Source organism: Mus caroli, chromosome 7, assembly GCF_900094665.2.
Source record: "Mus caroli chromosome 7, CAROLI_EIJ_v1.1, whole genome shotgun sequence".
NCBI lineage: Eukaryota > Metazoa > Chordata > Mammalia > Rodentia > Muridae > Mus > Mus caroli.
This window is the reverse complement of record NC_034576.1, coordinates 129,510,750-129,537,990: the sequence shown is the minus strand read 5'-3', so window position 1 is coordinate 129,537,990 and position 27,241 is coordinate 129,510,750. Positions and strand designations below refer to the sequence as shown.

Here is a 27,241-nt window from a genome sequence, read left to right as displayed (position 1 = left end):
AAAAAAAAAAAAAAAAAAAGACATCTGTAATTCCAGTCTAATGGGATCTGATGCCCTCTCTTGTAGTCCCCAAGAGCACTGCATGCACATGGTGCACAAATATACATGCAGAAAAAAAACACCATACAAATAAAATAAAAATATTAACAAGTAGTACATTGCTCTGGATTCAAGATTACAGACAAGGCACGGTAGTGCATGCTTTTAAGTCCAGCACTGGGGAGGCAGAAACAGAGGATCTCTATAAGATTGAGAACATCCTGGTCTATATAGAATATGCCATATAGTATAGTATATACTATAGTACATAAACTATATACTATATAAATTTTATATATTTATATACTATATAAATACTATGCTATATACTATATTTATAAAGTATATTATATAGTATAATGTATATAGTGAGATCCTGTCTTAAAAACACCACCCCAGGGCTGGAGAGATGGCCCAGATACTACCTGCTCTTCCAGAGGTCCTGAGTTCAATTCCCAGCAACCACATGGTGGCTCACAACAATCTATGTTGCAGGACTTTTGATCACACTATGAACCTAGAGATTGTGTTATTTACTGTTTTTAGTTATGGTGTGGCTCAGCCTTAGCACATACTTTTTTTTAATCTAAGAGCTTTCTACTTGAATATTTAAACAGGATTAAATAAAGTCAACCACAAGTCAGAAGTTGGAGCAAGCAACCAGTTGACAGGAAAGTGAACACAGGATTATTAAGGAAAAACCAGAGTTGGAGTCGGGAGGACGGATAGAGACACACAGGAGTAGAAGGGAGGGGGACTGAGTTTGAAGAAGGTTGTTTGAGATGGCATGACAGAGGGGCATTCCTGTTGGGATGTAGGCTGAAGAGGAAGGTCAGGTGGGTGCTTTTTCTGCTTGTGAGCTAGCAGGCTTTCAACCTAGCATGTGGCTCCCAGTCTTCATTGGTAAAACTGAACAATTGAGATTTTGTTTAAAAACCACACACATATAATGAGATCAGATGGCCTCTTACATCATGTAGGCATACAAGCAAAGAGAGCATTCATATACATAAATGAATCTCAAAAAACCAATCCAAACCAAAAACTCTACCACCCCAAAGAATGAAGATTTTATAGCTATCAGCTGAACATGGTGATACTTGGGAACTTAAGGCAAGAGGATTGCAACTTTGAAATCAGCTTGGGCTATGAAGAGATTGTCTCAAAAGAAAAATTTGTAGTCGGACATGGTGGCACACGCCTTTAATCCCAGCACCTGGGAGGCAGAGGCAGGTGAATTTCTGACTTCGAGGCTAGCCTGGTCTACAGAGTGAGTTCCAGGACAGCCAGGGCTGCACAGAGAAACCCTGTCTTGGAAAAACCAAAAAAATAAAAAGTTTAAAAATAATAAAAAACATACAAATTTTCTTTTTCTTTTCTTTCTTTTTTATTTTATTTTTCTTTTTCTGAGAGGGTTTCTGTATGCACCTGCCTCTGCCTCCCAAGTGCTGGGATTAAAGGCGTGGGCTACCACGCCCGGCTAAAAAATTTTTTTATAAGGTTTTACTATGTAGCCTTGGCTGGCCTGGCAATCGCTATGTAAATCAGGTGGCCTTCAATTCACAAAGACCCCCCTGCCTCTGCCTCCTGAGTGCTCAGATTAAAGGTATATGCCATCAAATTTGGCCAAAGATTACCTATGCCACCTGATGTGGGTACTAGGTATGAAACTCTGCAAGTATCATTAACTGCTATCTCTCTATCCCCATTACACTCACACACACACACGCGTACACACATGTACATCTCATGTAGTTTTGGCTGGTTTCCAACTTGAGATCTATGTGCTTCTGCCTCCCAAGATTAAAGGCAGTGTGTCACCATACCTAGTACTGTGTGTGTGTACAGGTGTCTTGCCTGCATGTTTGTTCTCTGTGTGCCACATTCCTGCCTGGTGCTCACTAGAGGCCAGAAAAAGTTACAGGTGAGTATAAGTTGCCATGTAGGTGCTAGGAATAGAACCTGGGCCTTCTGAAAGAACAGCCTCTATTTGTTTTTTGATATGGTTTCTGTGTAGCTCTGATTATCCTGGAAATTTCTGTATAGACTATGCTGGAATTGGACCCGAGAGGTCTCCCTTGGCAGTGCAGGGATTACAAGTATATGCCAGACCTGTGCTCTTAATTGTGGAGCCATCTCACCAGCCCCCAAATATTAATAACCTTTTTGTTTTTTTTTTTCCTAGACAGTTTCTCTGTGTAGTTCTGGCTAAACTAGACCTTTTTCTATAGACTAAGCTGGCCACGAACTCACAGAGATCTTCTTGATTCTGTCTCCCAAGTGCTGGGATTAACACACGCACCACCACTGGTATACTGGTACTACACAATACACACTGCCCTGGCATCTTAATGTTTATAATAGCTACTGTGCCAGGCTTGCTCTAATATCACTTCCTAATACCAGCCTCTCTACAGGAATTAATTTGAGCCTAGTTTTCCTTAAATACTGACAATTCTTTCTGGAGTTGCCCTGAGCATGGATTGAAGTTTGCAAAAAGAAACCAATGGGGCTGGTGGCTAGGAGGCTAGATAAAAAAGGCAGCCCTTAAATTCTTTGCATTCTCAACACAGCCATGCTAACTGCAGGTTCTGAGAATCCAACATCCTCTTATGGCCTCCTGGAGCACTAGGCATACACAAAGTGCTAGAATTTTCTTCACATGGTATGTTTGTTGCACTTTTCTTATTAATAGAATGCCAAATGCCAGGTAGGCTAGGATTTACTTATCCTGTCCCCCTGCTACCTGTTTAGGCCTCGGCACAATGGATGGAGTCAATAGTAGTTTACAGGAAACGAGGCAACTCATTTGAGTTGGGTGCTGGTAAGAGGCAGAAACAAAGGGGGAGGTGAAAGTCGGGCATATGAGAGCTCTCCATTGGGTATCAGAAGTGTATGCTGGAAGACACTTTGGAAAGGCTGGACATACCCTGGTATGTACTTTATTAAACCAAATATAGTGGCCAAAACCTATCATCCCTGCACTTGGAGGGAAAAGGCAGGATGACAAAGGCCAGCCTGGGGTGAGTACTTAGTGAAACCAGCTTGAAACATGAAAAAACAAGCTAGGTATAGAATGGAGGTTACAAACTTGTTCCCAGGATCAAGCCCCCTTTTCAAAACATTTTAAGCAGTCAGAAAAATAACTGGAGCAATCAAGGTTTGACAACAGTGGTTTTCTGAATCAGTGTGTGGTTTTGTATTTTTCCTCTATCACTACATGCCCTCAGGTTTCTGATTTTCTTTACTGTTGAAGCGTATCTTCCCTAACTTGTTTCACAGGCACTGAGGATCCCTCCAACCCGAGGCTTTGCATATACTGGAGAAGCATTCTACCAGTGAACTATATCCCCCACCTTATCAGATTTCCTTGAACCAGGGCCTTGCTATGTAACTGTGCAGCCATGGTGGCTGTGAACCCCTATCTCCTGCCTTTGTCTCCTAAGTGTTGGTTTTATTTATGTATTTATTTATTTATTTATTAATGTTTTGAGTCAGGGTCTCTGAACACAAGAGAACCGCCATCCCTGCCTCCCAAGTTCTAGGACTAAAAGCATGTGCCTCCACTTACATCTTAATTTTTGTTTAAGCGGGGTTTCTCTGTGTAGACTTGGCTATCCTAGAACTTGCTCTGTAGACCAGGCTGGCCTTGAACTCACAGAGATCTGCCTGCTTCTGCCTCCCAAGTATTGGAAGTAAAGGCAGTGTGCTACTATGACTGGCTAGTTTTTTTAGGTTTTTCGAGACAGGGTTTCTCTGTATAGCCCTGGCTGTCCTGAAACTCACTTTGTAGAACTAGGCTGGCCTCGAACTCAGAAATCTGCCTGCCTGTGTTTTTTTTTTTATCATACATTTAAAAGAGGCTTTTATGTGCACTAAGGTTTGCCTGCAGGGGTTGATGTGCACCATGTGCATGTCTGCTGCCTGAGGAGCTCAGAAGAGGGCAATGGATCCTCTGGAACTGAAGTTACAGGCTGCTCTGAGCCCACATGTAGATGCTGGAAATAAAACCAAAGTCCTCTGCAGGACGAAAAGTACTCAACTACCGAGCCACTAATCTTCAGCCCAAATTTTCACATTTTGTTGTTGTTTGTTTTTGGTTTTTCAAGACAGGGTTTCTCTGTGTAGCCCTGGTTGTCCTGGAACTTACTTTGTAGACCAGGCTGGCCTCGAACTCAGAAATCCGCCTGCCTCTGCCTCCCAAGTGCTGGGATTAAAGGCGTGCACCACCATGCCAGGCTCACAATATTTTGTTTAAGGCTTTAAAAAATAGTATATGAGTGTTTTACTTGCATGCATATATCTGCACCACATATACAGCTGATGCTCTCAGAAGCCAGAAGAGGTCAATGGATCTCCTGGAACTAGAGTTGCAGATGGTTGTGAGCATCAAGGGTGTTGGCAACTGAGTCTAGCTCCACTGACAGAATAGCAAATGTTTTGTTTGGAGACAGTCTCAGTATAGCCAGTCTCTGGCTGGCCCAGAATTAAATATTCAGACTAGGCTTGCTTGAATAAAGGCATGTATCACCAATGCCCTTCCTTGCAGTCAAGTGCTCTTAACCATTTCTTCAGTCCCACACCAAGGGTTCTGTTTTCGTTTTATTTTGTTGGAGGTGGAGTCTTACGTGGTAGCTCTGGCTGCCCTGGAATTCATTTTGTAAACCAGGCTGGCCTCACCTCAGAAATCCACCTGCCTCTGCCTGCAGAGTGCCGAGGTTAAAGGCCTGCATCCCTATGCCCAGCCATACACCTCACCTGCAGAGTGCTGAGGTTAAAGGCCTGCATCCCTGAGTGGTTTTCTGAGTTGGGATTATTCGGTACTTTTCCTCTGAACTTCGTGTTCATGTGTTTGTTTTGTAACTGACAATATTGTTTTGCCAGAAAACAATATATCATAAAAATTATTAACCTTTTCTAACATATATGCACAAACAGAAAGAGAACACACACTAAATAGTGGCTATGCTACCCCTGGAGACGGTTCAGTGTCTTTCTGCATTATTTGAATCGAATGTATTTGAAAACCACCAACACCCATCATTAACCAACTCACCCATCCGGAAGTGGGGGGGGCACCCTTGATCAGGACAGTACTGTCCTCATTCTTTCCTCATTCTGGGACCCAGTACAACCCATGACGGATAACTCACACAGACTGAAAGAGGAGCCGGAGGGTAGGGGGTATCTCATTGTAACACTCATTTTTATATAAATATTCGCAAGTCATGTTACAGAATAAGCCCCACTGGGGAAAAAGTCAACGTTATGGTTTTGTTAAACTGAGCCCTGCCTTCTATGGGGCCCAGCCTGGAGGTGCCTGCTGCTTTGGGAAGCCTGGGGCTGCTGCTGGGAGGCTGCTAAAGAAGCTGCCTATGTTGCCCACCCCTGAACCAACCCCCTTCTTTGGTGTGTGTTTCACGGTGGCCTTCTCTGGCCACCTCTCCCTCCCTTAGTTTGGGACAGGCTTCTGTGGAACAGGGCCCAGGAATCCTGGGGGCACTTAGAAATGGGGTGGTGGTAGGGACTTAGCCATTAAAAGGTGGAATCTGAAGCTTAAAGGCTGAGCCTTCTTAGAGCTGTGGGCCACACAGAATTAATAGGAACAAGTCTAGAGAAGCCTGGGCTGACAGCCAGGTCCTATTGCTCTTTCCTCCAGCTTAGATTCTAGGTCCCTTTCCCCGTTGGTCTACCTCCTTCTGGATCCCACATACCCAGGGTCAAGCCCTGGGTCCCTGCCTGTCCTCTCCAGGCTCTTCCCTGGGACACCCTACCCCTATAGAGAGGCCAGAGGCTAGGAACACAGCACCAGTCTGAGGATTTAATTAACCAGGAAGGGAATTATAGGGAGGGGCACCCCTGTAAAAATGTACAAAAGGTCTGGGGGATTTGTGGAAGGGGTGATAAATATGTACATGGAACCCCTATTCCTTTAGTTCCTCCTTCCTCAGCCCTCGGAGGGCATGAGAACTTGGGTGGTAGGTGAAAGGAGGGGGGGCACTTTGGCCTCTGGCTTAGTGAGCCCTTGGGGAGGCAGGCCAAGGGCCTAGAGGCCCTTAGAGGGGGCATTGGTGCACCTTAAGTCATGAGCCATAACCTCTGAAATGACCCCCTCATGCACACGCACGCACTTCTCTCTAGAGGCTAGTGACCTCTGTCCTCCCAGTGACCCAACAGTCCACGAGATACTTGCGTGGGGGAGGGGTCTGGGGATTCTATTCCCAGGTCCATGACTTCAGAGATGACCATGAAATTGTGACCTTTGCCTTCCAACCCTGGCTTAAAAACTTCAGCCCTAGGACTTTTGTCACAAGGTATGGGGAAAGGGGGTGGAGCTTTGCCCCTGCCCCTCACCTCTCCTCACCTGTCAGCCCGGGCTGGGCCAGGGGCCCTAGGTGGGGAACTGGGCCGGGGGGCGGGCACAAGAGGTGGTGGTGCTCCTAAAAGGGCTCCTGGTGGGGTCTTGCTGAGAAGGTGAGGGGTTCCTGGAGTTGCAGTAGGTGGTGGTGGAGGAGCTAAACGGCTGTATAGCAGTGGATGAGCAGGGTCTAGACTATAGAGGCGGGCAGCAGCCATGGCCCCTGGTCCAGTCAACTCCTCACCTGCCTCATAGAAGCGTGGTGGCCTGGCCAGGCGTGGGGGCCCTGCCAACCAGGTTGGCTCTGGGAAGCCTGCACAGCGCTCTGGCAGACTAGGGCCAAGAAATGGGGGTGGCCGGGGCCTCTCCAAAAGCAAGTGAAGACCTTGAGGCCCAGTGGTTGCAGCAGCAGCAGCGGCAGCAGCAGCAGCAGCAGCTGCAGCGGCAGCAGCAGCGGCGGCAGCAGCAGCAGCCTCTTCTTTCCGCTCTTCTTTTACCCGCACAGACTCTTTGGCTGGCCGGGCTCCTTCCTCGCCAGCCCTGGCCTTAGGAGTAGCAGGAGAAACTCGAAGCTGGGGCCGTGAGAAAGGGAGGTCCCTGGTGGGGAGGGAGACAAGGAGACAGAATGGAGGAACTTCTGAGGCTGACAGCACTGGAGTGGGTTAGGTGGCAGTTGTGTAGAGGACATACCTATCCTTCTCCTCCTTGGTGACAGAGGGCTCTCTTCGCTCTATAGGTCGCTCCTTATCTGAGCCTGGTGTCCGGGCAGTTTCAGGGGGTCGGACCCAAGCAGGGAAGGCAAGAGGACTGCGGTGCAGGCGGCCCCATGGGTCTGGTGGGGAGGCAAAGGCTGGTGGGGCTCCTGGGCTTTCTTTCTGGGCAAAGACGGCGCTGGAGTCTGAGTAGAAGGCAGAGTAGAAAGTGACAGGGGCCGAGAGGAGGATGCTCTACAGAGAGCATCACAAGCCCAGCTTGAGCCTATAGCCCCTCGGTTGCAGCTTCCATCCCTCATTTCCCATTCTACCCAGCACTCACTGAATGTGGGGCTGCCCAGGCCTCCAAAGGCCCCGTTGGAGAGAGCAGCCAAGGAGGCAAAACTTGTGGGACGCCCAAAGGGATCTGTGGGAAGAAAGGGGGACTGGTCAGAGCACAGGGCAATCCAACTCTGAGCGGCCCAAAGAAGCGGCAGGGAAGAAGCATGTCAGCAATGAGGCTGGAACACTTAGTGGCTTAGTTGTTTTGTTATTTATCCTGTGAAATAGGGTCTCAATATATAGTTCTGGCTGGCCTGGACCTCACTGATATCTACCTGCCTCTACCGCCCCCCAGTGTTGGGATTAAAGGCATTTATAGCCAGCTCTTAGTGACTCAGTTTTAACAACCATGTATTGGGCATTTCTTGGGTCAGGCCAAACACCGCACAATCTCCTGGAGTAAAAAGGACAATTTCCATTTTCAAATGATGAAACAGGCTCAGAGAGGTGAAATGACTTGCCAAAGGAATCTAGCTATAAAATGACACCATCAACCTGGAGCCCCTCTGATTTTAAAAGTCAAATTCTTATCTGTACTCCCACTCCAGACACCTGAGACCTCTTAACAGCTCTCAATTCTGCTTGCAAACTACTAGCCTGAAGTCTTGTGCTGGCTTCACCCTATCTGAAATACCGTTCTCAGGCTGATTCTAACTTCATACTTATCACAAAGCTGTCAGAATTAACTAGTCTACCGCTACGTGGGAACCTCAGAGTCTTTATAGCTAGAAAGTTGACCTGGGGTTCAACTTTTTTCCCCCACCCATGAATCTCCTCAGGAAACTTTCAAGTCCCCTAGGGCAGTGACCTTGCTGTCTTGGGCCTGCAGAGCCTTCCTTCTCCACTCTCTCCCAGGTGAAACACTATCTATCCTCTGTCCCACGGGCAGAGTGGGAACCATGCTGCCTTCCACACTCATTCCACAGAAGAGGGAACCACACAGCTCAGAGTAGGGAGAATAACTGACTAAGGTCACACAGTAAAGAGAATCCTAACTACCCAACTTGAGTTGTCCTTAGGTCTGGTTTCCATCTCTACCTCCATGTTTAGAACAGGGTATAGGAAATCCAAAATTCTCTTGGCTCTTACCAATGTGGGTACTGGGGCTCAAGAAGGGTCCATGGGCCCCAGGAGCTGTCGTGAAAGGATTGGCTGCAGCATGGACGGCTCCTGGGGCAGAGAAGAGGGAGAGGCTGATGAGGATGAGTGAGAGCAAGGTGGACATTGGGCCATAGGCTCTGAGAGGGCTGGCTAGACTCACCAGTCGCAGTGAAGAGGGAGGCCGGGTGGGAGAGCTCCTGCCCAGGGGGCAGGGCCCCATAGGGCCCTGGAAGGCAGGGTAGGAGGTCGTTCCGAAAGTCAAGCTTGTGGGAGTCACCCTGCATGGGACACGGCGAGGGCCAGTGAGGAGCTAGGTCTGGTCTAGATTCTTTACCCCTTTATAGCCTGTTATTCTTAGGTCATCCCTGGCTCTTCTCTCTTTTACCACTAGCTTCCCTCCAAGAGCTTGCTGGCACCAAAGGAGACTTCAGTGCTTTCTACTACATCTTTTAGCATCTTCTCTAACCATTCCAGTAACTAGGCAGAGAACCCAGGTGCTACAGAACTGCTTAGGATGAGAGAGGAGAAATTGAGCTTTGTTGAAGATCACTACCCAGAGTTCAGACAACACGACTCTCAAGACCCACTCTCCCAAGCCCTTGAGCCCCAGTACCTTCATCTTTTCCTGGTGTCTCAGGATCATGTAAGCCACACGAACGTGCATGGCACACCATTTTCCTGGTTTCTGTCGCCCCAGGATGACCAAAGGGAAAGGGAAGGAAAAATGTTCACTCATCACCCATCCCAGGTCTGGCCCTGGGCCCAGCCTTGCCACACAGCATCCTCAATCATCATCCCTACAACTGAGGGATGACTAGCTTAATCTTAAAGCCTAAGGAAACTGAGGCTCAGAGAGATGAACTGTTTTGCCCAAGGTCCCATGGCCAGGTATATCTAAGACCAGGCTGTGACTTAAAAGCCCTTACTTTCTATTGTTTTACACCTGGCTGCCTTCACATCTTGAACTTAATTTTTCCCAATCAGGATCCCACCAACCATAGCCAAACACCCTGAAACCAGCCCCCAGCCTCATGCAGCCTGAGATCCTCACCAAACTCACCCTCAAAGGTGGCCGGAAATGATCAGGGATCTGGGGATGGTAAAGGAGAGATTGGAGGCGATTCAGACCTGTTTACTGACCCAAGTGTCAAATTTCTACAGCACTGTTCCCACAATTTCCCTGTCACTACAGCTTCCTCAAACCATTCTTGGCAGTGTCAAAATTCCTTTCCCACTTTCCCCCCAGGTATGGTTCCTCTGTATTAGGTTTCTGAGCAAAATCCTAGGGTTGTACCCTGTTGGGATGGCTACATGGGGCAGGTTTCTCTACCAGAGAAGCGTCTGTCCTCTAACGGTTCCATACATGGAAACTCTAAGGGGAGGAGCCTTTTAAGGGAGTCAGAAAACTTTAGTCTTCCCTTCAGGACACATGTCCTGTACTTTTCTCACAGTATTCTCAGAACCCTGGGGTCTGAGACATGTGAGGCATAGGGGGAAAGACTTTGGTCAATTTATAAAGGTTAAGTTTATCTTTGCATGGACAGGGATTCCTGGTATGATGTTATTTGGGAAAAAAAAAATCTATGACTTACATTTGAAGACCCCTACCAAAAAATCAGTCTTGCTAGAGCTATAACTCAGTAGTAGATGCAAGTGTGAGGCCTTAGGTTTGATATCTAGAATCACACCAAACAAAGAAAACTAAAATACAAAACTACTGCTCTATTAATTACTTCATTCTTCTTATTAATGTTATCAGCCTTCTATTCCCCATGCCTGGGTAGAACTGTTATACAAAAGTTCTCTCTTTAGACACCTAAGGGAAGAGCCAAGAACTCACCCCTCTCTAGTCAATTCTGCTCTCCCTCAACATACTTTCCAACTCCCCCAGGACCTGCCCTGCCCCCCCCTCACCTGTGTCCCCTTCTGGGGTAGCCCGCTCAGCACTGGCCCCAGTCGTGGTGGCAGCTCAGGGTTCGTGTTCTGGGAAAGGGGAGTGAAGGGGAGTGTAGGGATCAGACAGCAGAGCCAGTACCAAGTTAAAAAGGGGTCTAGAACTAAGTTGGAATAAGGGTCAAGAGAGGGATCGTGGCTTTGCAAAAACTTGGGTCCAGAAGGGAGAACGGGAGCTAGAAACATTTTGGGGAATGGGAAACAGGTAAAGGGTCCCAGGATGTTTATAAGGGATGGGAGGTGGGAGTTGTCTAGATTAGGAGCTCACCTTGGGCTGGAAGGCCCCCTGCAGGGAGCCAAAGGAGACAGCTGGTGGGAGACCGGGAGGGAGCCCGGGAACAGCGGGAGGGAAGGCCATGTACGGCTGTGGAGAGAAGGGCACTAGTCCAAGAAGGGAGTGGAGATGCAGCCCACGTCTGCTCTAGCCATTAGTTCTTTGGCTTCCACCCTAACACCCCCAAGGAGCTTTCCCAAGCTCAGGGTTCTTGCTTTTGGAGGTGAAGACTGGACTCCACTGATACATACATTCCCACACTTCACACACCCTCACACACACTCACATTATGTCGGAAAAGGCCTTCCATCTTTCCTGGGTATTTCTCAAACTAGGGAAGAAAAGGGAAGAGTAAGCTGCCAGCCAGGGGGCCGGGGTCTTCCTTCCCCTGTAGGAGACACTTTCCCTTAGGCCTCTGAGCCTCAGCAGCAGCCCAAGGAGGAGCTCACCATGTGGCCGTGGGGAGGCAGCAGGCCCGGGGGGTAGGGAGTGAAGTGCTGGTGGGTGTGCTGGTGGGTGTGCTGGTGCTGGTGGTTGTGCTGGTGGAACTGGAAGGCCAGGGGCCGGGCCGAGCCCCCTGCTCCCACCACCTCAGGGCCACCCTGGGCATTCAGGTAGCGTGAGTTCAGGTCCTGGCCGATCAGGTCCTGCTCTGTGGGAGGGGAGGGGAAGAAGGCTTTAATATCTGGCGCCACCAAGTCAGCCTCTTTGGGCCAAGGTGACTGGCCTTCCCTTTAGCCTTGAGCCACTCCCTCCACAGGCCCTTGGTTCCTGCCAAAGCCAACTGAGCCCATCCTTGGGGCCATGGCCCCCCACCACTCCACCCTGCCAGGACCCCAAACTCACCAGAAAGGGCGTTAGCAGCTGAGGCCCCAGGGTGCCCTGGCACCTGCAGCAGAGGTGGGGGTGGGGGCAGGGTGGGGCCAGGGGAAACCAAGGAAGGGTGGTGGGGTGGTGGTGGGCGCAACCCATGGGGAGGAAAGCTGTGGGTGGACAGAGGCAGGGGCAGTGAGGGCGTCGGGGGCCGGTGGGTGAGCTGCGCGGACGAGGAAGAGGCAGATGAGGAGGAGGAGGACGAAGAGGATGATGAGGGGGGAGGCTGAGCCACGGGAGGGGCCGGGGCCTTGGGGGGCGGCCGTGAAGAGCTGGGGAGAGAAGTGGGGAAATGAGTGAGGGGGTGGGAGGTGCTAGCTCTAACAGGAGGTGGATCAGAAGCCTGGGTGGTGATGTGGCCTTGGTTCTCCAACATGGGAGATGGTAGAACTTGGCCCCCAGGGACTCCCTGCAGAGAATCCGGTCTCAGGATGAGATGCCTCCCACACCCAACAACCCCTGCTCCTCTTTAGATCTAGTTTCTACAAAGATGCCTCTGTCATCCCTTGCCATATGACTTTCTTTTTTCTGACTCAACCACAGCATACAACAGAGCATTCATTTTGATGCTTAATTACAATGAGCACCAGAGCCACCACCCTAAGATAATAGAAGCAATACCACAATATCCTATCCTACTTCTCAGGTATCCTCAACTCCATGCCCATCTTGCCATCAACACCCTGGGTGACCTTGAGCAAGTCACTGCCCCTCTCTGAGCCTTAGTTTTCTCAATAACAACAATGATGATGAAGACAAACAACAATGAAGGACCCGTAACAGTAGAGTCATTAATTCTTAACCCTTAGCGAGTACTTACTGTAGACCAACTGCTGGCACTGGCTCTACAAGTCAATGTAAGACTCCAACATGTCGCACCACCTTCCCCAGTGTTACTGTAGCCATGCAACCATCTGTACTGTACCAATTCTTTTCTAGAACACAACTCACTTCTTTTGTCTAGTCTAAGTAGTAACATGTGAGACCAAAAAGTGAACATATTAGCTAAATTTTCCTAAAGCAGCTTACTTTGCCTGTTTTAGAGTTTACCAAGGCAAGACCTGAAATCATCCCATGTTTTGCTAATGATGTGTGCACACTTTGGGAAACACTGCTTTCACTCAGAATCAATCCTCAAAATAGCTTTGAGAAAGAATAACTATTGTTATTTCATCTCATAAGAAAGAGAAAATTGAGGTTTAAAGAGGTCAAGCGATTTGTTTAAAAAAAAAAAAATCACACACCCAGTGAGTAGCCAGTCTGAATCCAGGTCTGACTGACACTAAAGTCAGCATTGTTAATCATCAAGTTAGTACTTCCCAAAGTATGTTTCCAAGAACATTATCTGTGGCAGATGCACATTACACAAAGTTCTCACCAGCATATACAGCTACAAAAAGGCCCCAACTGGACTGCCCTATACGTGAATGTATAAAGGACTGAAGGAAGTCCTGCAGTAATCTCTTTAAATTTATTTTACCCAGTGTCACTCAGACTTTCCAATCTCAGAATCCTCTCCCAAGTCAGACTCTTTCCACGTCCCAGTTATGGAATACAGCCCTTGCAGATCAGATCGGACCCTGTAAACTCACCTGCCAGTGCTGAGGTCCAGGCTGCTGCCATAGGGAGAACTTCGGAGGCCGAAAGGTGAGACCCGAAGCTGCAGCTGGTGCTGGGGTGGGGGTGGCAGACTGGGGGTAGCTGGTAAGGGTGTAGGGGATGAGACAGGAGGCCGAGGGGCTGGTGGAGGTGGTGGATCCTTTGGGGGGAAAGGCACTAGCAGCGGGTCAGGCCCCGGGGGCTGCTCTTGGCTCCGCTCCAGGCCCGACACTTTAGGGACCACAGACAGTTTTGCTTCACAGTTCCCATTGAAGGTGCCATGAGGACCCGAGGCTGTGAGTGCAGGATGGTAGACATGCTTAGCAGTAATTCATGCTCACCCGTCTCTCCTTCCTGCTTCCATCCCAGCCCTTAGGACCAACCTTTGCTGGTCGAGACAGTAAAGGAAGGGTCGAGGTCATCATCGGAGACCTGGGAGAGAAAGGCAGAGCAAGGTTAGGTTTTGAAGACTTGTCTAGTTCATCAGCCTAGCTATCATCTATTGCAATGTTGGTGGCTTTAGGGGACTTAAGAAGGGAGTGGGCCACTGAGGCCCAAATTCTGCTATGCCAGAAATGATAAAGATGACAGCAGATCAAAGTAATGTCAACTAAGACTAACTGCTGGAGAGCTGCAGAGATGGCTAAGTGGTTAGAACTCAACCCAAGTTAGATTCCTAGTATCCATGTCAGGTAGCTCACAACAGCCTGTAACGCCAGGTTCAGGGGAAATTGATTCCTCTGGTCTCTGCAGGCATTTGTACTCAGTCATACAGACACATATACATAATTAAAAAGTAATAAAATAATCTTTTTTGTTTGTTTTGAGATAGGGTCTCAATATGTAGCCTTGGCTGGTCTCAAACTCAGAGACCTGCCTGCCCTTTGCTTCTTGAGTGCTAGGATTAAAGATATGCATCATTATGCCTGGTCCTAATAATCTTTAAAAAGCAAACTAGACTGATGATTCAAAACACTATCTGGCCTGCAGATATGTATGGTTCGAAAATATTAACAACAACAACCAAAAAAAAAAAAAACCCAAAATGAAACAGACAAACCAAAACCAAAATGAAGTAACAAACCAAACCCTTAAAACTGGTGATCTTCTCAGAGCTGGAAAGCCCGTGTTAAAACACAGATGAAGATCCGGGCGTGGTGGCGCATGCCTTTAATCCCAGCACTCGGGAGGCAAAGGCAGGTGGATTTCTGAGTTCAAGGCCAGTCTGGTCTACAGAGTGAGTTCCAGGACAGCCAGGGCTACACAGAGAAACCCTGTCTCAAAAAACCAAAAAAAAAAACCAAAAACCAAAAACCAAAACAAAAACACACAGATAAAGGCCTTTTGACAATAGTCCCCTATTCTCATGTAGCAATAATTAGTTAAAATTGGATAGTGACCCCAGTCCTGTAGGTAGACCACAACCCTTTAGCTCACCATAATCACTTTCTAAAAACTGTGAGAAGGAAAAAAAAAGACAAACATCAGGAGCACAGATGTAACTATCTATGGAAGTAAAGGGGTAGAACACTGCCTCCAAGGGCACATGATTTTCCAACACTCACTAATGAGAAGCTGAAAGAGCTTCCCAGGATGGGCATCTGCGCTGATCAACCATGGTCTGATGTCCTCACTACAAGACTCTCATCATACAAAAACTGCTGCCGGGCGTGGTGGTGCACGCCTTTAATCCCAGCACTTGGGAGGCAGAGGCAGGTGGATTTCTGAGTTCAAGGCCAGCCTGGTCTACAAAGTGAGTTCCAGGACAGCCAGGGCTACACAGAGAAACCCTGTCTTGAAAAAACAAAACAAAACAAAAAAAAACTGCTGGTGGCCACAGGAAGGACCATTCAGTTCCAGACTCACTTTGGTCTCCTGTAAAAAGCTCGTAGAGGCTTAAAAGGTTCTGAGAAGGTTGCCAGACTAACGGACCTGGCTGATTCTCTGATTACCTAGCTATGCTCATCATTAAAAACAATGGGTGGACCAGGCAGTGGTAATCCCAGCACTTGGAAGGCAGAGGCAGGTGGATTTCTGAGTTCGAGGCCAGCCTGGTCTACAAAGTGAGTTCCAGGACAGCCAGGGCTACACCGAGAAACCCTGTCTCGAAAAAACAACAACAAAAAAAACCCATGTGGGTGGAGGGGTGGCATGTTTAGAGAAACAGATCAGCAGTTAAGAGCCCTGGCTGCTCTTGCAGAAGATCCAGGTTCAACTCCTACCACCCACATGGAGGCTCACAACTGTCCAGTTCCTGAGGATCTGATGCCAGCTTCTGGCCTTCTCAGGCACTGCACACAGGTGATACGCAGACATACATGAAGACAAAACACCTACACACAAAATTAAAAGCAACACACAAACCAAACAAACCCTCAAATCAAACAAAACCAACCAACAACCAAAAAATAAAAACAACCCCCCAAAAGACCCCAGGGTCATCAACATAGCTCAGCGGGTAAAAGCACTTGTGACGCCTGATGACTTGAGTTCCACCCCATGTTAGAAGAGAACTGACCCCTCAAAAACACCTGGACACTGTGACACTCACCTCTCAACCCAATACCTTTTTCTTCCCTCCCTTCCTCCTCAAAACTTAATTCTGGTTCAATATACCCCATGTTCCCATTTAGGAAGGATGTCTATTGTTTGTGGGAGTTGTTCAAACTGTAGGCTGCTTGCTTAAACACCCACAACAGTGCCCACCCAACAGCTCCTGGCCCCACTCACCCTCTCATCCAGATCACTTTCTGCGTCACACTGAGAAGAGAAAGAGAAAGACATCAGGGGATAGGAGAGGGACCCAACAGGGAAGGGATGGGCCTCTACAGGTAGGTGATACTTACTATATATCCAGCTTCCAGAGAGTGACGGGAGAAGGCCTGAGAAAGACCAGAGTCCAGAAGTAAGGGAGGCAACTGTACAAAGCCACTACTCCCAGCAAGACCTTCAAGGGGACTTAAAAGCTACTCTCCACCATGCTCTTGTTTCTTTGTATACTTCCACCTCCACTACCAACCAGCTTACTATTTTCCTAATATACTAGGTTCTCAAATCTTAAAACTGTATTCAAAACAACTTTTCCTCACTTCTTTCCTCAGCAAACTTCTGACTACACTGGGGCCCAAGACGTTCTGGGGGCTTTCCCTAACCACAACCCTCTGCCCATCCCCCAGACAGAATGAGTGGCTTCCTCATGTGGGTTTCTGTAGCACTTTGCCTAGATCTCTCCCAGATCACTGCCTAACACAGCTGCTCAGGCTAGTCTAGGTGCTTGCTTTTGGGCTGTTTCTTTCCCCTTAGGCTGCCGCCAGCTAGAGGAAAGGGCAGGACATCTCTTATTCATAATTCAGCTGTCTTTGATGTATCTCTTGAATTATCAGTTTGTTAGTAGTATACATAGCACAAGCAAAAGCAAGTGAGTTTGACTGTAGTTAGGTCCTTCAGACCTGGATTGGAGATGGGGCTGCTGTCCAATTTGTTCTGCCTTCCCCTGTGCTCCTAGACACTAGGGTTCCTGTTGGGATTGGCAGTCGTGATGCTCATGGGAAGTCAGTCTACAGGAATGATATATTCCGACTGAGCAAATTGGAAGGACTGGGACCTGGGACATGCTCACCTCTTTCCTTCTTCGCTTATTGGGCCATTTACGGGGCCTATCCCCAGAGGGTCGGCCAGGCTCACGGTCTGAGCTGTCCCCTGGTTCCCCAGTGGCCCCACTGGAGCCCCCCCTCTTCCGTTTCCCAGAATGCTTCAGCCGATGTTCCAGTCGTTCTGGGGGCTGAAGAGATGCATCCTTCTGTAGAAGAGGTGGTGGAAATGTGGTTGGAGAAAGAAAAGCTCCTCAACTCTCTAAGGGTGACCAAGTTACTCAAGTGCCTCTCCAGCAGGGGAACATAGGTAGTCCCCAGAGACTAGCTCTACCTCCTCCCACCCCAGGGTGGGGCAGAAACCCGGCAAGAGGAGCCGGTTGCTCTGGTTTGGGGTGTCACCACTGCCCCCTCAATCCCATCCTCGGTAAGGGCTATACCCTTCTCTCTGCCCTTCTGACCCACCTCCCAAAGACCCCCAAATCCCATTAGGGCACACCTGCAAGGCCTCAAGGCTGGCAAAGCTAGCGATGGCAAAACCATCGATCAGGTCTTCCTCCTCTTCCTCCTCCTCAGGCTCCTCCTCGGCTTCTCCGTCGTCTGCGCCCCCCTCTTCCTCCTCGTCCTCTTCCTCTCCGCGGCTGCCCGAACCGGCAGGCCGCTTCCGAGCTCGCGGTCTCGGGGGTCGAGGCCTGGGTCGGGGCCGCCGCCGTCGTAGGCCCCCAGGCCGCTCTCCAGATGAAGCTGACGACCAGGGACGGGCGGGCGGCGGCGGTGACGAGGATGATGAAGAGCCTCGCGGGGCGGCCAACAAGGCCCGGGGCGCGTCACCGCCTGGACCTCGGCGGCGCCGCTGCTCCCGATCACGGTCTCGCCGCGAGCAGCGTCTTCGTCGCCGCTCCCCTTCAGCTGCCCAGCCCGGGCCTGGGGCCGCGGCCGTCTCCATGGTGACGGCCCTCAGCGCCGCATCCGGAGGCGGCGGGGCCCGAAGCGGCCTGTCCACAGGCCCCGGGTCGCGAGCGCGGCGCTGGCGCTTGCACAGGGACGGGAGAGCTCCGGCTTCCTCTTTAAAACAGGATCCGCTGGCCTCTGGCTTGCCCCAAGGCCAAGGCCCAGAGAGCCGGCGCCGCCCCCGGGGCGACAAGCTTGAAGGCCCCCCCTGTAGGGCTGGCGGGGCCGCGACGACTAAAACTGGGCGGCCGTCCCTTTAAGGCGAGGCCTCAAATTGTCCAGCCCCCGGCCCCTTTAAGACGACTCCACCGTGTCCGGCTGGTCTAGTGCGGTGGCGGCCCCGTGCCAGGGGTCGAGGCAAGTCTCCCAGAGGAAGAGGAAGGACCACCCCTTTAAAAGGGGCGGAAAGCACGACTTCCCCTTTAAAAGTGTCTCAAGTCCTCCGGCTGAAAGAGGCCACCCCTTTAAAGAGTCCAGAGGCCTTCAAACAGCGAGTCGTCCCTTTTTAGAGAGCGCAGTTAAGTTTCTAGCCCTTCACAGGCTGTCACTTCCCCTTTAAGATGAATTTAATGAACTTCTTGCGTGGGGCAGGAGGTAGGAAAACTCCACTTGCCCCAATTCTTCCAGCTGGAGTTGTTTGTCAGCTTCGGCTGTCCCCTTTAAGGCTGGCGTTGGAGTCGGCCGAGTTCGGTACCCACCCCTTTAAGGAGATTTAACGAGGTCTCCGCCTCCCGTAGCCTTGAAAGGTGCAAGGGGGCGGAGCCTGCCGTCCAAAGTCCCGGATGTGAGGCAACGGTGACGGATAGAGCTTCTCTCTCTGTCCTCCGACATAAAAGACTCTTCCTCCTTTCCTCCGTTCCTAACCGGCTTGTAACTAGAAGGATCCGGAAAGGCCACTGGACAGTGAGGAACTCCGCCGTATCCTCCTGTTGTCTTCTTCGGCGTCTACGGCTTCTTCTCCACCAGAACTTCCCTGCCCCTCCTCCCTCTTCCTCCTCAGCCAACGCCTCCTTCCTCTCTCCGCCTCCTTCCCCCTCCCTCCGAGGCTCAGTCGTTTATAGGTTGGCAAGTATACGTCAATGCCTAGGGCGGAGTCAAAGTCGCGGGAGTGCCGGACGCAACCGCCTTCAAATGTGGGATTGGGTTGTCAGGTTAGCCCCGCCCTCCCCTGGTCTTGTGACTGAACTGGTCCGAAGTAGGTGTTTGGAGCAGTCCCTTAGGCCACCCGCCTCTTCCTGCTCTCTGTTTATTGGCCCTCTACTGAGCGACAGTGCGAGGCACTGGGAGGTGGTGCCTGGAGTGGTAGGCGTTAGGCTGTCCTAGGTGCGCTTTTCTGGTGTGTAGGGGCTGCCTTTTTGCCTGTTGGTATTTCGCGCAAGCGCATGGCGCTAATGCCTTCTGCCCGTCTTTGGGCGGATCGGTCTACCGTGGCGTCGCAGCAAACCCAGGCACGCTCCGCGAGAGTCAGAGGTGGGGCGGAGACCAAGTTCCCAGTGGCCGTCCCTTCCTGTGCTCAACAATAATAAACACTTTGCACTCGAGTGCGAAGTACTCTCTCACATTAATTCATTTGGTAATGAGTTCCGAGGTAAATATTTGCTCTCCGATCCATTTTACCAAAGGTATCTGTATACAAACTGCCAGGATTCTAGCACCAGAGTGAAGGTCCTGGCCACTGTGCCACCAACTGCAGCACTTAGGTTGTACCACTCTGATCTGATTGTTTAATGTATCATTAGTGTGTGGGCATGATGTATGATGTATGTGGGGGTGCGAGTGCCATTACATGTATGTTGAGACGAGATGACAACTTTGTAGAGTCTTCATGTTCATGGGTGTTGGGGATCAAACTCTGGTTGCTAAGCTTATGTATGTACCAAGCGCCTTTTTTCAGCTGAGCCATCTCACTGGCCCTGGCTGTTATTTTAATGTGGACATTTCCTTGACAACCCTTGTTTTCTTGTCGATATAAAATAGGGATAAATTCCCTAATAGGCTTTGTGCCGGTCGAATATCTGTGATAGATTGTCCTAAGTTGGCGATGGCAGCATTTGGGAGGAATTCATCTTCATCAAGGCCTTCATCTGTTCCAAGGCCTTTTCATTTCTATGATGTAAATGAGTTGTGTATCCATGGTATGTATACATATCACCACATAAAGCAGCTCTCGAGTGTCATCTCTGGGCTGGGGATGGAGCTCAGAGGTAGTATATACAAGATTCTAGGTTTGATCCCCCAGCACTGCCAGCGGATGAGAGTGGGGTGGGCAATTTCCAGTGACCATTTTTTTTTTTTTTTTGCAACCCTTTTTTTTCTCTGATACTGTCTCCTGTTTTCTAGTCCTTTGGTGACCAACATAAAACATCAGCTCGTATAATTAATTGATTTCAAACTCTGCTGGAGGCACAAAGAAGTCAGAAACATATATTGAAAACTTTATAGAAATATAGAGAAAAAAATACAATTGATTCAGAGATTTCTCCCCTACCTAAAGGACGGATGGACAAATAGTTGGAGCTCCTAGAGGTGACAAGGGTGTTCCTTATCTGTCTCCTCCTCCAGGAGCAAGGCATCTAGCTCCCTCAGCCGTTCTTGCAGTAGAGACCCCACATCCTGGCTGGGTGCCAGGTTGGGAGTAAGGGTTTTGTTTGCTGCAGTGCGGACTCCTCGTGATGGTCTCCGGGATCGAGGAAGGCTACTGTCCCGAAATTCTACTGCCCTTCGGAGCTTCCTAGAGCTGGTAAAAATCAGAGTTCCATTGCGCTCCCGTGGTTCCTCAAAGATGGTCTCAAAGGTCCTGGGTCAGGCAGGGAGAAGAGATCTTTAGCAGGATTGTCCCTGGTTCCAACAGCCCTCTACTGCCCTCAGACCGTCCAAGTTTCTCACCTTCTGCTTGTGGGTGATTGGTAGTTCTTATTGGTATAAATTTCTTCCAAAGTGAACTCCTTCTTATTCAACCTGGAAACAAAGAGCAGCAGGCACTGAAGAGACGGGCAAAGCCTGATGCTGGTGGGAATTTTGGTTTCTGGGCCAGGTGAGAGTCAGAAGTGATAGGTGAGGAGATTCTATGCACAAGCCATGTCCATGCCAAACGTAATGTCCCAGGTTCCTATGCTCCCTGAGAGGACTAGGACTGTCACCTACTTGGTCAAGGTAGCTCCCTGCTCTCTGAGCCTCTTACCTGATTGGTCGAGGCAGCCCCATTGGTGTAAGGTTGGGTTGGAGACGGACAGGTGTCCTCCGTATTCTGAATCTAGACACCTTCCCCATGGTCTGCAAAAAATGGGCAGAGGGTGAAAGAAGGCTTGGGCTCAGGCCTTGGCTGGCTCCTGTCTTTCTACTCATTCATTACCTTGGTCTCTGGATCAGAAGACACCTTGTCTTTTGAGCCTCTTAACTCCTTCTCCTTCGTTGAACCCAACCTGCAGAGATGGTCAACAGTCAGGACAAGGGTCTACACAGTAATGCACTCTGCCAGTGAATACTGAGCAAGGGAGGCCAGGCTCAGGCTGAGACCAGAGTTCCAGAGGGGGATTGAGAGCACTACCTGGGTTCTGCCGGCTCGCAGAAGAACGAAGCAGGGGCATTGGCTGAGCAAGATGTAGTGAGAGAAGGAGAGACTCCCACTCCTCCAAGAGGGAAGACTTCTTTCCGGAGACAGGGTCGAGGAGGTGGTGGGGTCCGGGCCATCTCCCCACAACCCACAGTATGTCTCCGGGGCCTGGACTGGCTTGGCTGGGATGGGACAAGAGGCCAGCTACCTGGGTCAGGGGGCCCTAGATCAGGGCAGGAGTAGCTTCGTCCCAGAGATGACTTAGAGACAGGTGCTAGGGAATTGCACTGAGTCCGCCACTGGCGGATAGGGGGCCTGGGGCTGACAGATGTAATTTTCTCAGTAGCCCTGGACTGCTCAGCCTCTGAGATGGCAATCTTCAATTCCAATTTCATGGGAGGTGAAGGGGGTGGAGGCTGTGGTGTTTTGTTAGGTGTGAAGAAGATATCAGCAAAGCTTTCAAGCTTTGATCGGACAGAACGGAAGAGAGGGGCCAAGCCCCAGGGACTGAGGCGGGGTCGTAAAAGGCTTGATGATGATGGGGTCACCGGGGTCTCCAGAGCAGGATCTGCAGTTGAAGAAAGGAGAGGGTCACAGGTGGGCATTCCTCAACCCTCAGGTGACTAAGCATTACCTCATAAGCTTCAGTTTCTTCCCCCAAACACTAATCTGTCTCTAGAGGAGTGAACCTGCCCCTAAAATGCTGTAATAGGATTGCCTAATGCCATAAGCCCTGGATTTGATCCCCAGTACTGCAAAGCAAAGCCAGAACTCCTCAACTCCCTGAGCCTAAATCCCATTGTTACACAGCCTGCTCTGCCATGGGAGCCGGCTAAGCCCCACCCACAGTTCTGCTCCTCCTGTTTCAAGCTCACAGTGGCAGCTCCAAATTCTTCAGTCTCATTCCTCTATTCGAGTCCTTACCTGGTAGTGGGCTCTCTGGAGGATCTGCAGGTAGAGTAGACAGTTGGAATGGGGGTTCTAGGTCACCGGGTGTAGGCATTGGCTGACCAACTTTTGTCATAGGCTCAGCTCTGGGGTGAAGGGACAGAGTAAGAGTTGGGGGTGCTTCCCCGTCGTCCAGATCCCTTCTGTGGCGTCTGTGCTTCCCCTGGCCCGTAAGGCTTCTCAAGGTGCTGGAAGGGAGGATTACACAGGTAAATCCTGACGCCCCCAGCTCTGGACATCTGGATGATAGCTTTGATAATCCTTTCCCCACCCTCTCACCTTTGTGCTGGGACAATGAGGTTGGGCTGATCTTCATCAAAACCCTGGATATAAACAGGGGAGGTATTTTGAAAAAGCAGGAAGCCATTTTTGGCTTCTCCAGCTCCCCATGTTATTCACCAGATATCTGCTTGGTTGTACACAAAAGATTTTTTTCTTATTTCCTTTATTTAAATAGTGTCTACCAAATAAAATTTTGTTGTCATTGGGGTAGTGGCACATGCCTTTATCCATCCCAATACTTGAAAATAGATGCAGGCTATAAATTGAGATAGCCTAGTCTACACAGCAAGTTTTAGGCCAACCAAGTCTACATATTGAGACCTTGTCTTAAAACAAACAAGCAAACAAACAAAAACTTGACAGAAATCCACCTCTAGCCCCATGCTTGCCCTAGCTGGACCCAGACATCTTCACTGTACTTTCACTGTACTTTCTTATACCTTTGCTGGTTGTCTGGCACTGGCAATGTCTTCCAGTACCACCACTAGGGTGGGCTGTGGGACCTGGTCTGTCTTTTTTGAGGGGCTCTCCTCTGGGCCAGAGGCTGCCCTTGATCTCATTCTCAAGGTGGGTGAGGACTGGTGGGCTCGAGTCAAGGGTTCTCTGCACAAATGCAGTGGGTCAGGAGGCCTAGAGAAAGAACAAGAAGGTCGGTGGGGTCAGTGGGCTCAGCTGTCTTCTCAGCTTAAACCCTTCCTTTTCACACTTACCTGGCTTGCATGGACCACTTGACCTGTTGGGATGGTAAAGCAGGTGACTGTGTGCAGACAGGATCCTGATGATGGTTGTGAGTCAGTGGGCTGGGAGTGTCGTCTTTGTGTGTCAGGGGGACCTACAAGAGGAAGAGCTGTAAGATGCAAGCAAAACTGGGTTTATGCCTATAATCTGAGCATTTGTGAGGCTTACACAGAAGACTGCTCAGAGTTCCAGGCCAGCCTGGTCTAAAAGGTGAGACCCTGTCTCAGTAAGACAGAACAACAAAACCCAGAGAGATGGACTGACTGGACAGGGCCTTCTGTGTCTCACTGGGTCCTTAGCCACAGAGGTGAAAGCTTTCAGCTGGGCTCCACGAAAATCCCTCAAGGAGATGATTTGCTCTAAATTAGGGGTGAGATATTAGTCAGGAGCTACAGGTGTGAAATGATGTAATCTCTTCTTCTCACCCAGGTTCTAGAGAAATAGAAAAATGGTAAAAGACAGTACCATTTTTCTCATGTCTGCCTTGTGGCCAAAGACACCACCAGCATACTTCCCAAGAGAACAGAGAAGTGACAATTTTGGATTTTTGGTTTCTTTTTCTTTTTTCTTTTTTTTTCTTTTCTTTCTTTCTTTTTGTTTTTTTGGGTTTTTTTCGAGACAGGGTTTTTCTGTGTAGCTCTGGCTGTCCTGGAACCCACTCTGTAGACCAGGCTGGCCTCGAACTCAGAAATCTGCCTGCCTCTGCCTCCCAAGTGCTGGGATTAAAGGCGTGCGCCACCACTACCCAGCTTTGGTTTCTTTTTTAAAAAGCAGGAAAATATTATGTTTTTGTTTTACTCCCAGGTGTGGGATATGGGGCTGCTTTAGATTGTCCATAGCAACTTACTAAGATTTGCTTCCAGCAGGGGCATAATTTTGCCAGCTACAGATAGTTTCTGCAATTGTATGACATTTGGAATTCTGGGGACTTTTCATGTTAAGGCACCCAAGGAATGGGTTGGTTATTGATTGGATGTTTGTTATTATTCACAAGAAGAAATTAGATATCCTGATGGTGAAGATCAAAGCTGCCCCAAGGAACTCGACACCCCTAGTCAGCAGAAAGTAGCCTGCCATTGCCCCTTCCCTCCCTTGCCTTTATTCGGGGATCTCTTTCCTCTCTTTCTTTTTCTTTCTTAACTAGTGTTAGGGGGTTGGGAGGATGGAAGAACCCACCAGGTAGCAAAGGATAGCGATAACCAGGTAGTCAGAAGAGTTTTTCATACTTAGTAGGATATGGTTGGGGGAGCGGGTGACTGGACAGACACATGAATTACCCGAAACCATATAGTCTTGCATTATGGATGCTGCTTTGAAGGCTGGCTTAATGGAACTGGTCTGACTTTAGTACTAAGCCAGGGCGGGGATGGAGGATAGGGAAGAGGGAGTGGTCTTTCACTTAAAGGGCTCACCCTGTTTGTAGTCATGACATCTTCCAACACCACGGCCAGGACCCTCCGAGAGGCCTTTTCTAAGGATGAAGGGGTCCCCAAAGGCTGCAGCCTCGGTCTTTTCGGGCTCCTGGCTTCCCATGATGCTCGAGCTAGAGGCTGACGGCACAGGCTTGGCTGTGTAAAAGGGCTGGAGGGTGAAAGTAGAAGACAGTTGCCTGAACCTGTTGTTGCCTCCGTTGTAGTCGGGTGCAGCCGTCAGCATCCCCCGTCTCCCGAGCTCAAGTCAGGCGGGCGGGGTACGCTCTCACCTGGAGTTCCCAGGCAAGTCCATGGGGGAAGCGGCGGTTCCGGGGAGTCCCTGGGGTATCCCAGGCTGAGGCCTGGGGTAAATTGGGGAGCGGGGGAGTGGGGAATGAGGGCCAGTTCCTCCCCCGGGACTCCGCCCTTCATAGTCCGCCTGCGGCTCGCGGTAGGGCACAGGCCCTTCCTCCAAAGGGCGCCCCCGGCCGGCCTCTCGGAGCCGGGTCTTCCCGCAGCAGCCGCCTTGATCACTCGGGCCCTGCCTGGCACCTGCCGCGAGACTGGATTGCGGAGGTTACAGCTCTCCCACCGCTCGAGCCTCCTGGGACCTTTGTCCCTGTAGATGCCTCCCTGAGGTTCTCTGGGATCCGGTGGGATCCCGGTCCCGAGAGGCTTCCGTTTCCGCTAGATTCCTCTGTGGTCCTCGCCCCACCAAGCAAGAGCTCCAAAAGAATTACTCCACTTACTAACAGCCCTCCCTCCTACCAGATCGCCTAAATTGGATCTCTGTGGAAAGAATCCTACTGCGCGGTTCTTCCAATCAGAAGCCGCGCAACTCGCCTCCTCCCACTGAGAGCTTCAGCTTAACGAAGTTCCCTTGGGGGAGGCCTAAACTCATCACTGAACTCAGTCCAGATCCTGGGGTATAAACTGTCAAGCCAACCGGTAGAGCATTCACTCCAATCCCAGAAGGTCCAGCCCACCGGTAACATCCCACCCCAAGCCCCCGCCCTACTTGGATCCCCGCCCCGCGTTCTCGGGCGCCCGGGACCAGTTGGCTCAAACGTTTTCTTCTCCGCCCGCCTCCCAGCCCTCTCTCCAGCCCGGTCCCCCCGCACTCCCACCCCTCCCCTACGCCTCTCACCGCAGCTTTCCAAGGATCCGGGTTTTCAACAGCTCCCACCTACAGCTTCTTTAAAGCCTGCCTTATACAGCGCTGTCCAACCGTCAGAGGCCTTCTTCTGTGTGTCTTAAGCACCGCCCAATTGCCGGTTCCGGTCTTCCGGGGTTAGGAGAAACTGCGTGAAATCTCCTGCCCGCCATAATACCTAGGGGCAAAGAAGCTCAATTGTGCCTGCACCGCCATTTTAATTGAGGGCAGTCTGGTTTTAGCACTAGTCGACCGAAAAGCGTCATTTTTCAAAGGCTGGTCAGCGAGCAACTACTAGGTCACGTTTCTTGTTATATTTGGACAAGTGTAGGGAAGCTAAAGTTTCTCCACCTAACGTGATTTTTCTTGTTCTTAACGCCCGTGAATATCGATTAAATGTTAAGGATTTGGGAATTTCCCATTTTCTTAGGTTTAAGTTCCTTAGGATTGAGGTTCCGGAAGTCGGGATGGCGGGACGAAAAACCTGAAGATCCCAAGTTAAAGAGTAGGCCTGATGTGGCCTCTAGCTTCCAATTCAGCTTCTGGAGAGACTGGGAACAGCCTAAGTGGAGAGAAGGCTGGGTGCGGTGAGCTTCATTCACTAGCATTTCTCTCCCCTCCCTCCCTCTCCTCCTCCTCTCTCTCCCCCCCCCCTCCTCCTTTCTTCCTAGGTAGTGTCTGCAGGCCACTCAGAAGGCGACTAATATAACCAACCTGGGGTTGCTTGGTGGAGCCGGTTCATTGTCCTTCCTGTTCTGAACTGGCAGAAGTAACTCTTGGAAGAGGAGCCTGTCCTCTGCAGGGTGTCAGGCAGTCTTCTGGAATAAGAGATAAGCAGTCGATCCTAATGCTGCAGAGCCTGCTCCAAAGGACCTTTTGTTAGGAGCTGGACTACTGGTGGGGAAGAAGTGGTCATTTACTGGCATCTGCACTGTGAATGTGCCTTTACCACCTAACCAAAGCTCCTAACTCCCCTAGAATTATCTGTTGTTCTCTCCCTGTCTCTGTGTGCGAGTGTTGGTATGTGGAGGTCAGAAACCATTGTTGGGTGTCTTCCTCAATTGATCTTTTTGTTTTGGTTTGGTTTTGGTTTTGCAGACAGGGTTTCTCTGTGTAGCCCTGGCTGTCCTGGAACTCACTCTGTAGACCAGGCTGACCTCAAACTCAGAAATCCGCCTGCCTCTGCCTCCCGAGTGCTGGAATCAAAGGCATGTGCCACCACTGCCTGGCTCGGTTGATCTTTTTAAAGAGAAAAAAAAAAAAAAAAACTTTTAAAAAAAAGTATGTTTTTCAGATCTTTGTGAGTTTGAGGCCAGCCTGGTCTACAGACTTAGTTCCAGAATAACCAAGGCTGTTAAACTGATAAACCCTGACTGGAAAAAC

At 49.9% G+C, this 27,241-nt stretch overlaps 2 protein-coding genes across 5 annotated transcripts; both read right to left on the bottom strand.

The window, feature by feature from the left end:
- Nucleotides 1-5,217: 5,217 nt before the first annotated feature.
- On the bottom strand, nt 5,218-18,793 carry Fbrs (fibrosin). Its single transcript, XM_021167408.2, has 18 exons — nt 17,321-18,793; nt 16,851-17,030; nt 16,078-16,113; nt 15,962-15,991; nt 13,615-13,663; nt 13,225-13,525; nt 11,606-11,904; nt 11,209-11,411; nt 11,046-11,090; nt 10,754-10,849; nt 10,447-10,515; nt 9,593-9,622; nt 9,146-9,217; nt 8,693-8,810; nt 8,521-8,601; nt 7,433-7,516; nt 7,088-7,295; nt 5,218-6,994 (listed from the first exon to the last, which is right to left on the bottom strand). Exons 1-18 carry the CDS (start codon nt 17,765-17,767, stop codon nt 6,400-6,402), a joined length of 2,943 nt encoding a protein of 980 aa, XP_021023067.1. The 5' UTR covers nt 17,768-18,793; the 3' UTR covers nt 5,218-6,399.
- A 1,377-nt stretch (nt 18,794-20,170) lies between these two features.
- Nucleotides 20,171-26,863, bottom strand: Prr14 (proline rich 14). Of its 4 annotated transcripts, XM_021168469.2 has the most exons (13): nt 26,573-26,863; nt 25,853-26,036; nt 24,996-25,067; nt 24,706-24,874; nt 23,266-23,387; nt 22,996-23,185; nt 22,553-22,596; nt 22,250-22,461; nt 21,320-21,893; nt 21,125-21,194; nt 20,954-21,045; nt 20,659-20,730; nt 20,171-20,569 (listed from the first exon to the last, which is right to left on the bottom strand). In XM_021168469.2, exons 3-13 carry the CDS (start codon nt 25,016-25,018, stop codon nt 20,293-20,295), a joined length of 1,845 nt encoding a protein of 614 aa, XP_021024128.1. In that variant the 5' UTR covers nt 25,019-25,067; nt 25,853-26,036; nt 26,573-26,863; the 3' UTR covers nt 20,171-20,292. The 4 variants fall into 4 exon arrangements, with proteins under 4 accessions (XP_021024128.1, XP_029335322.1, XP_029335321.1 ...); XM_029479462.1 differs by lacking the exon at nt 24,996-25,067 and having other exon boundaries at nt 26,573-26,861; XM_029479461.1 differs by lacking the exon at nt 26,573-26,863 and having other exon boundaries at nt 25,853-26,047.
- Between the last annotated feature and the right edge of the window lie 378 nt (nt 26,864-27,241).

Excerpts from the sequence above, each read along its gene's own strand:
- Fbrs (XM_021167408.2), bottom strand. The coding sequence starts at position 17,767 with ATGGAGACGGCCGCGGCCCCAGGCCCGGGCTGGGCAGCTGAAGGGGAG. Across the intron at positions 16,114-16,850 it reads ATAAGCGAAGAAGGAAAGAG|GCCTTCTCCCGTCACTCTCT; the intron begins GTGAGCATGTCC and ends GGTCTTTCTCAG. Across the intron at positions 11,412-11,605 it reads AGCTGCTAACGCCCTTTCTG|AGCAGGACCTGATCGGCCAG; the intron begins GTGAGTTTGGGG and ends CCCCTCCCACAG.
- Prr14 (XM_021168469.2), bottom strand. The coding sequence starts at position 25,018 with ATGGACTTGCCTGGGAACTCCAG. Across the intron at positions 24,875-24,995 it reads GACTTGCCTGGGAACTCCAG|CCCTTTTACACAGCCAAGCC; the intron begins GTGAGAGCGTAC and ends TTCACCCTCCAG. Across the intron at positions 20,570-20,658 it reads CAATCACCCACAAGCAGAAG|GACCTTTGAGACCATCTTTG; the intron begins GTGAGAAACTTG and ends TGCCTGACCCAG.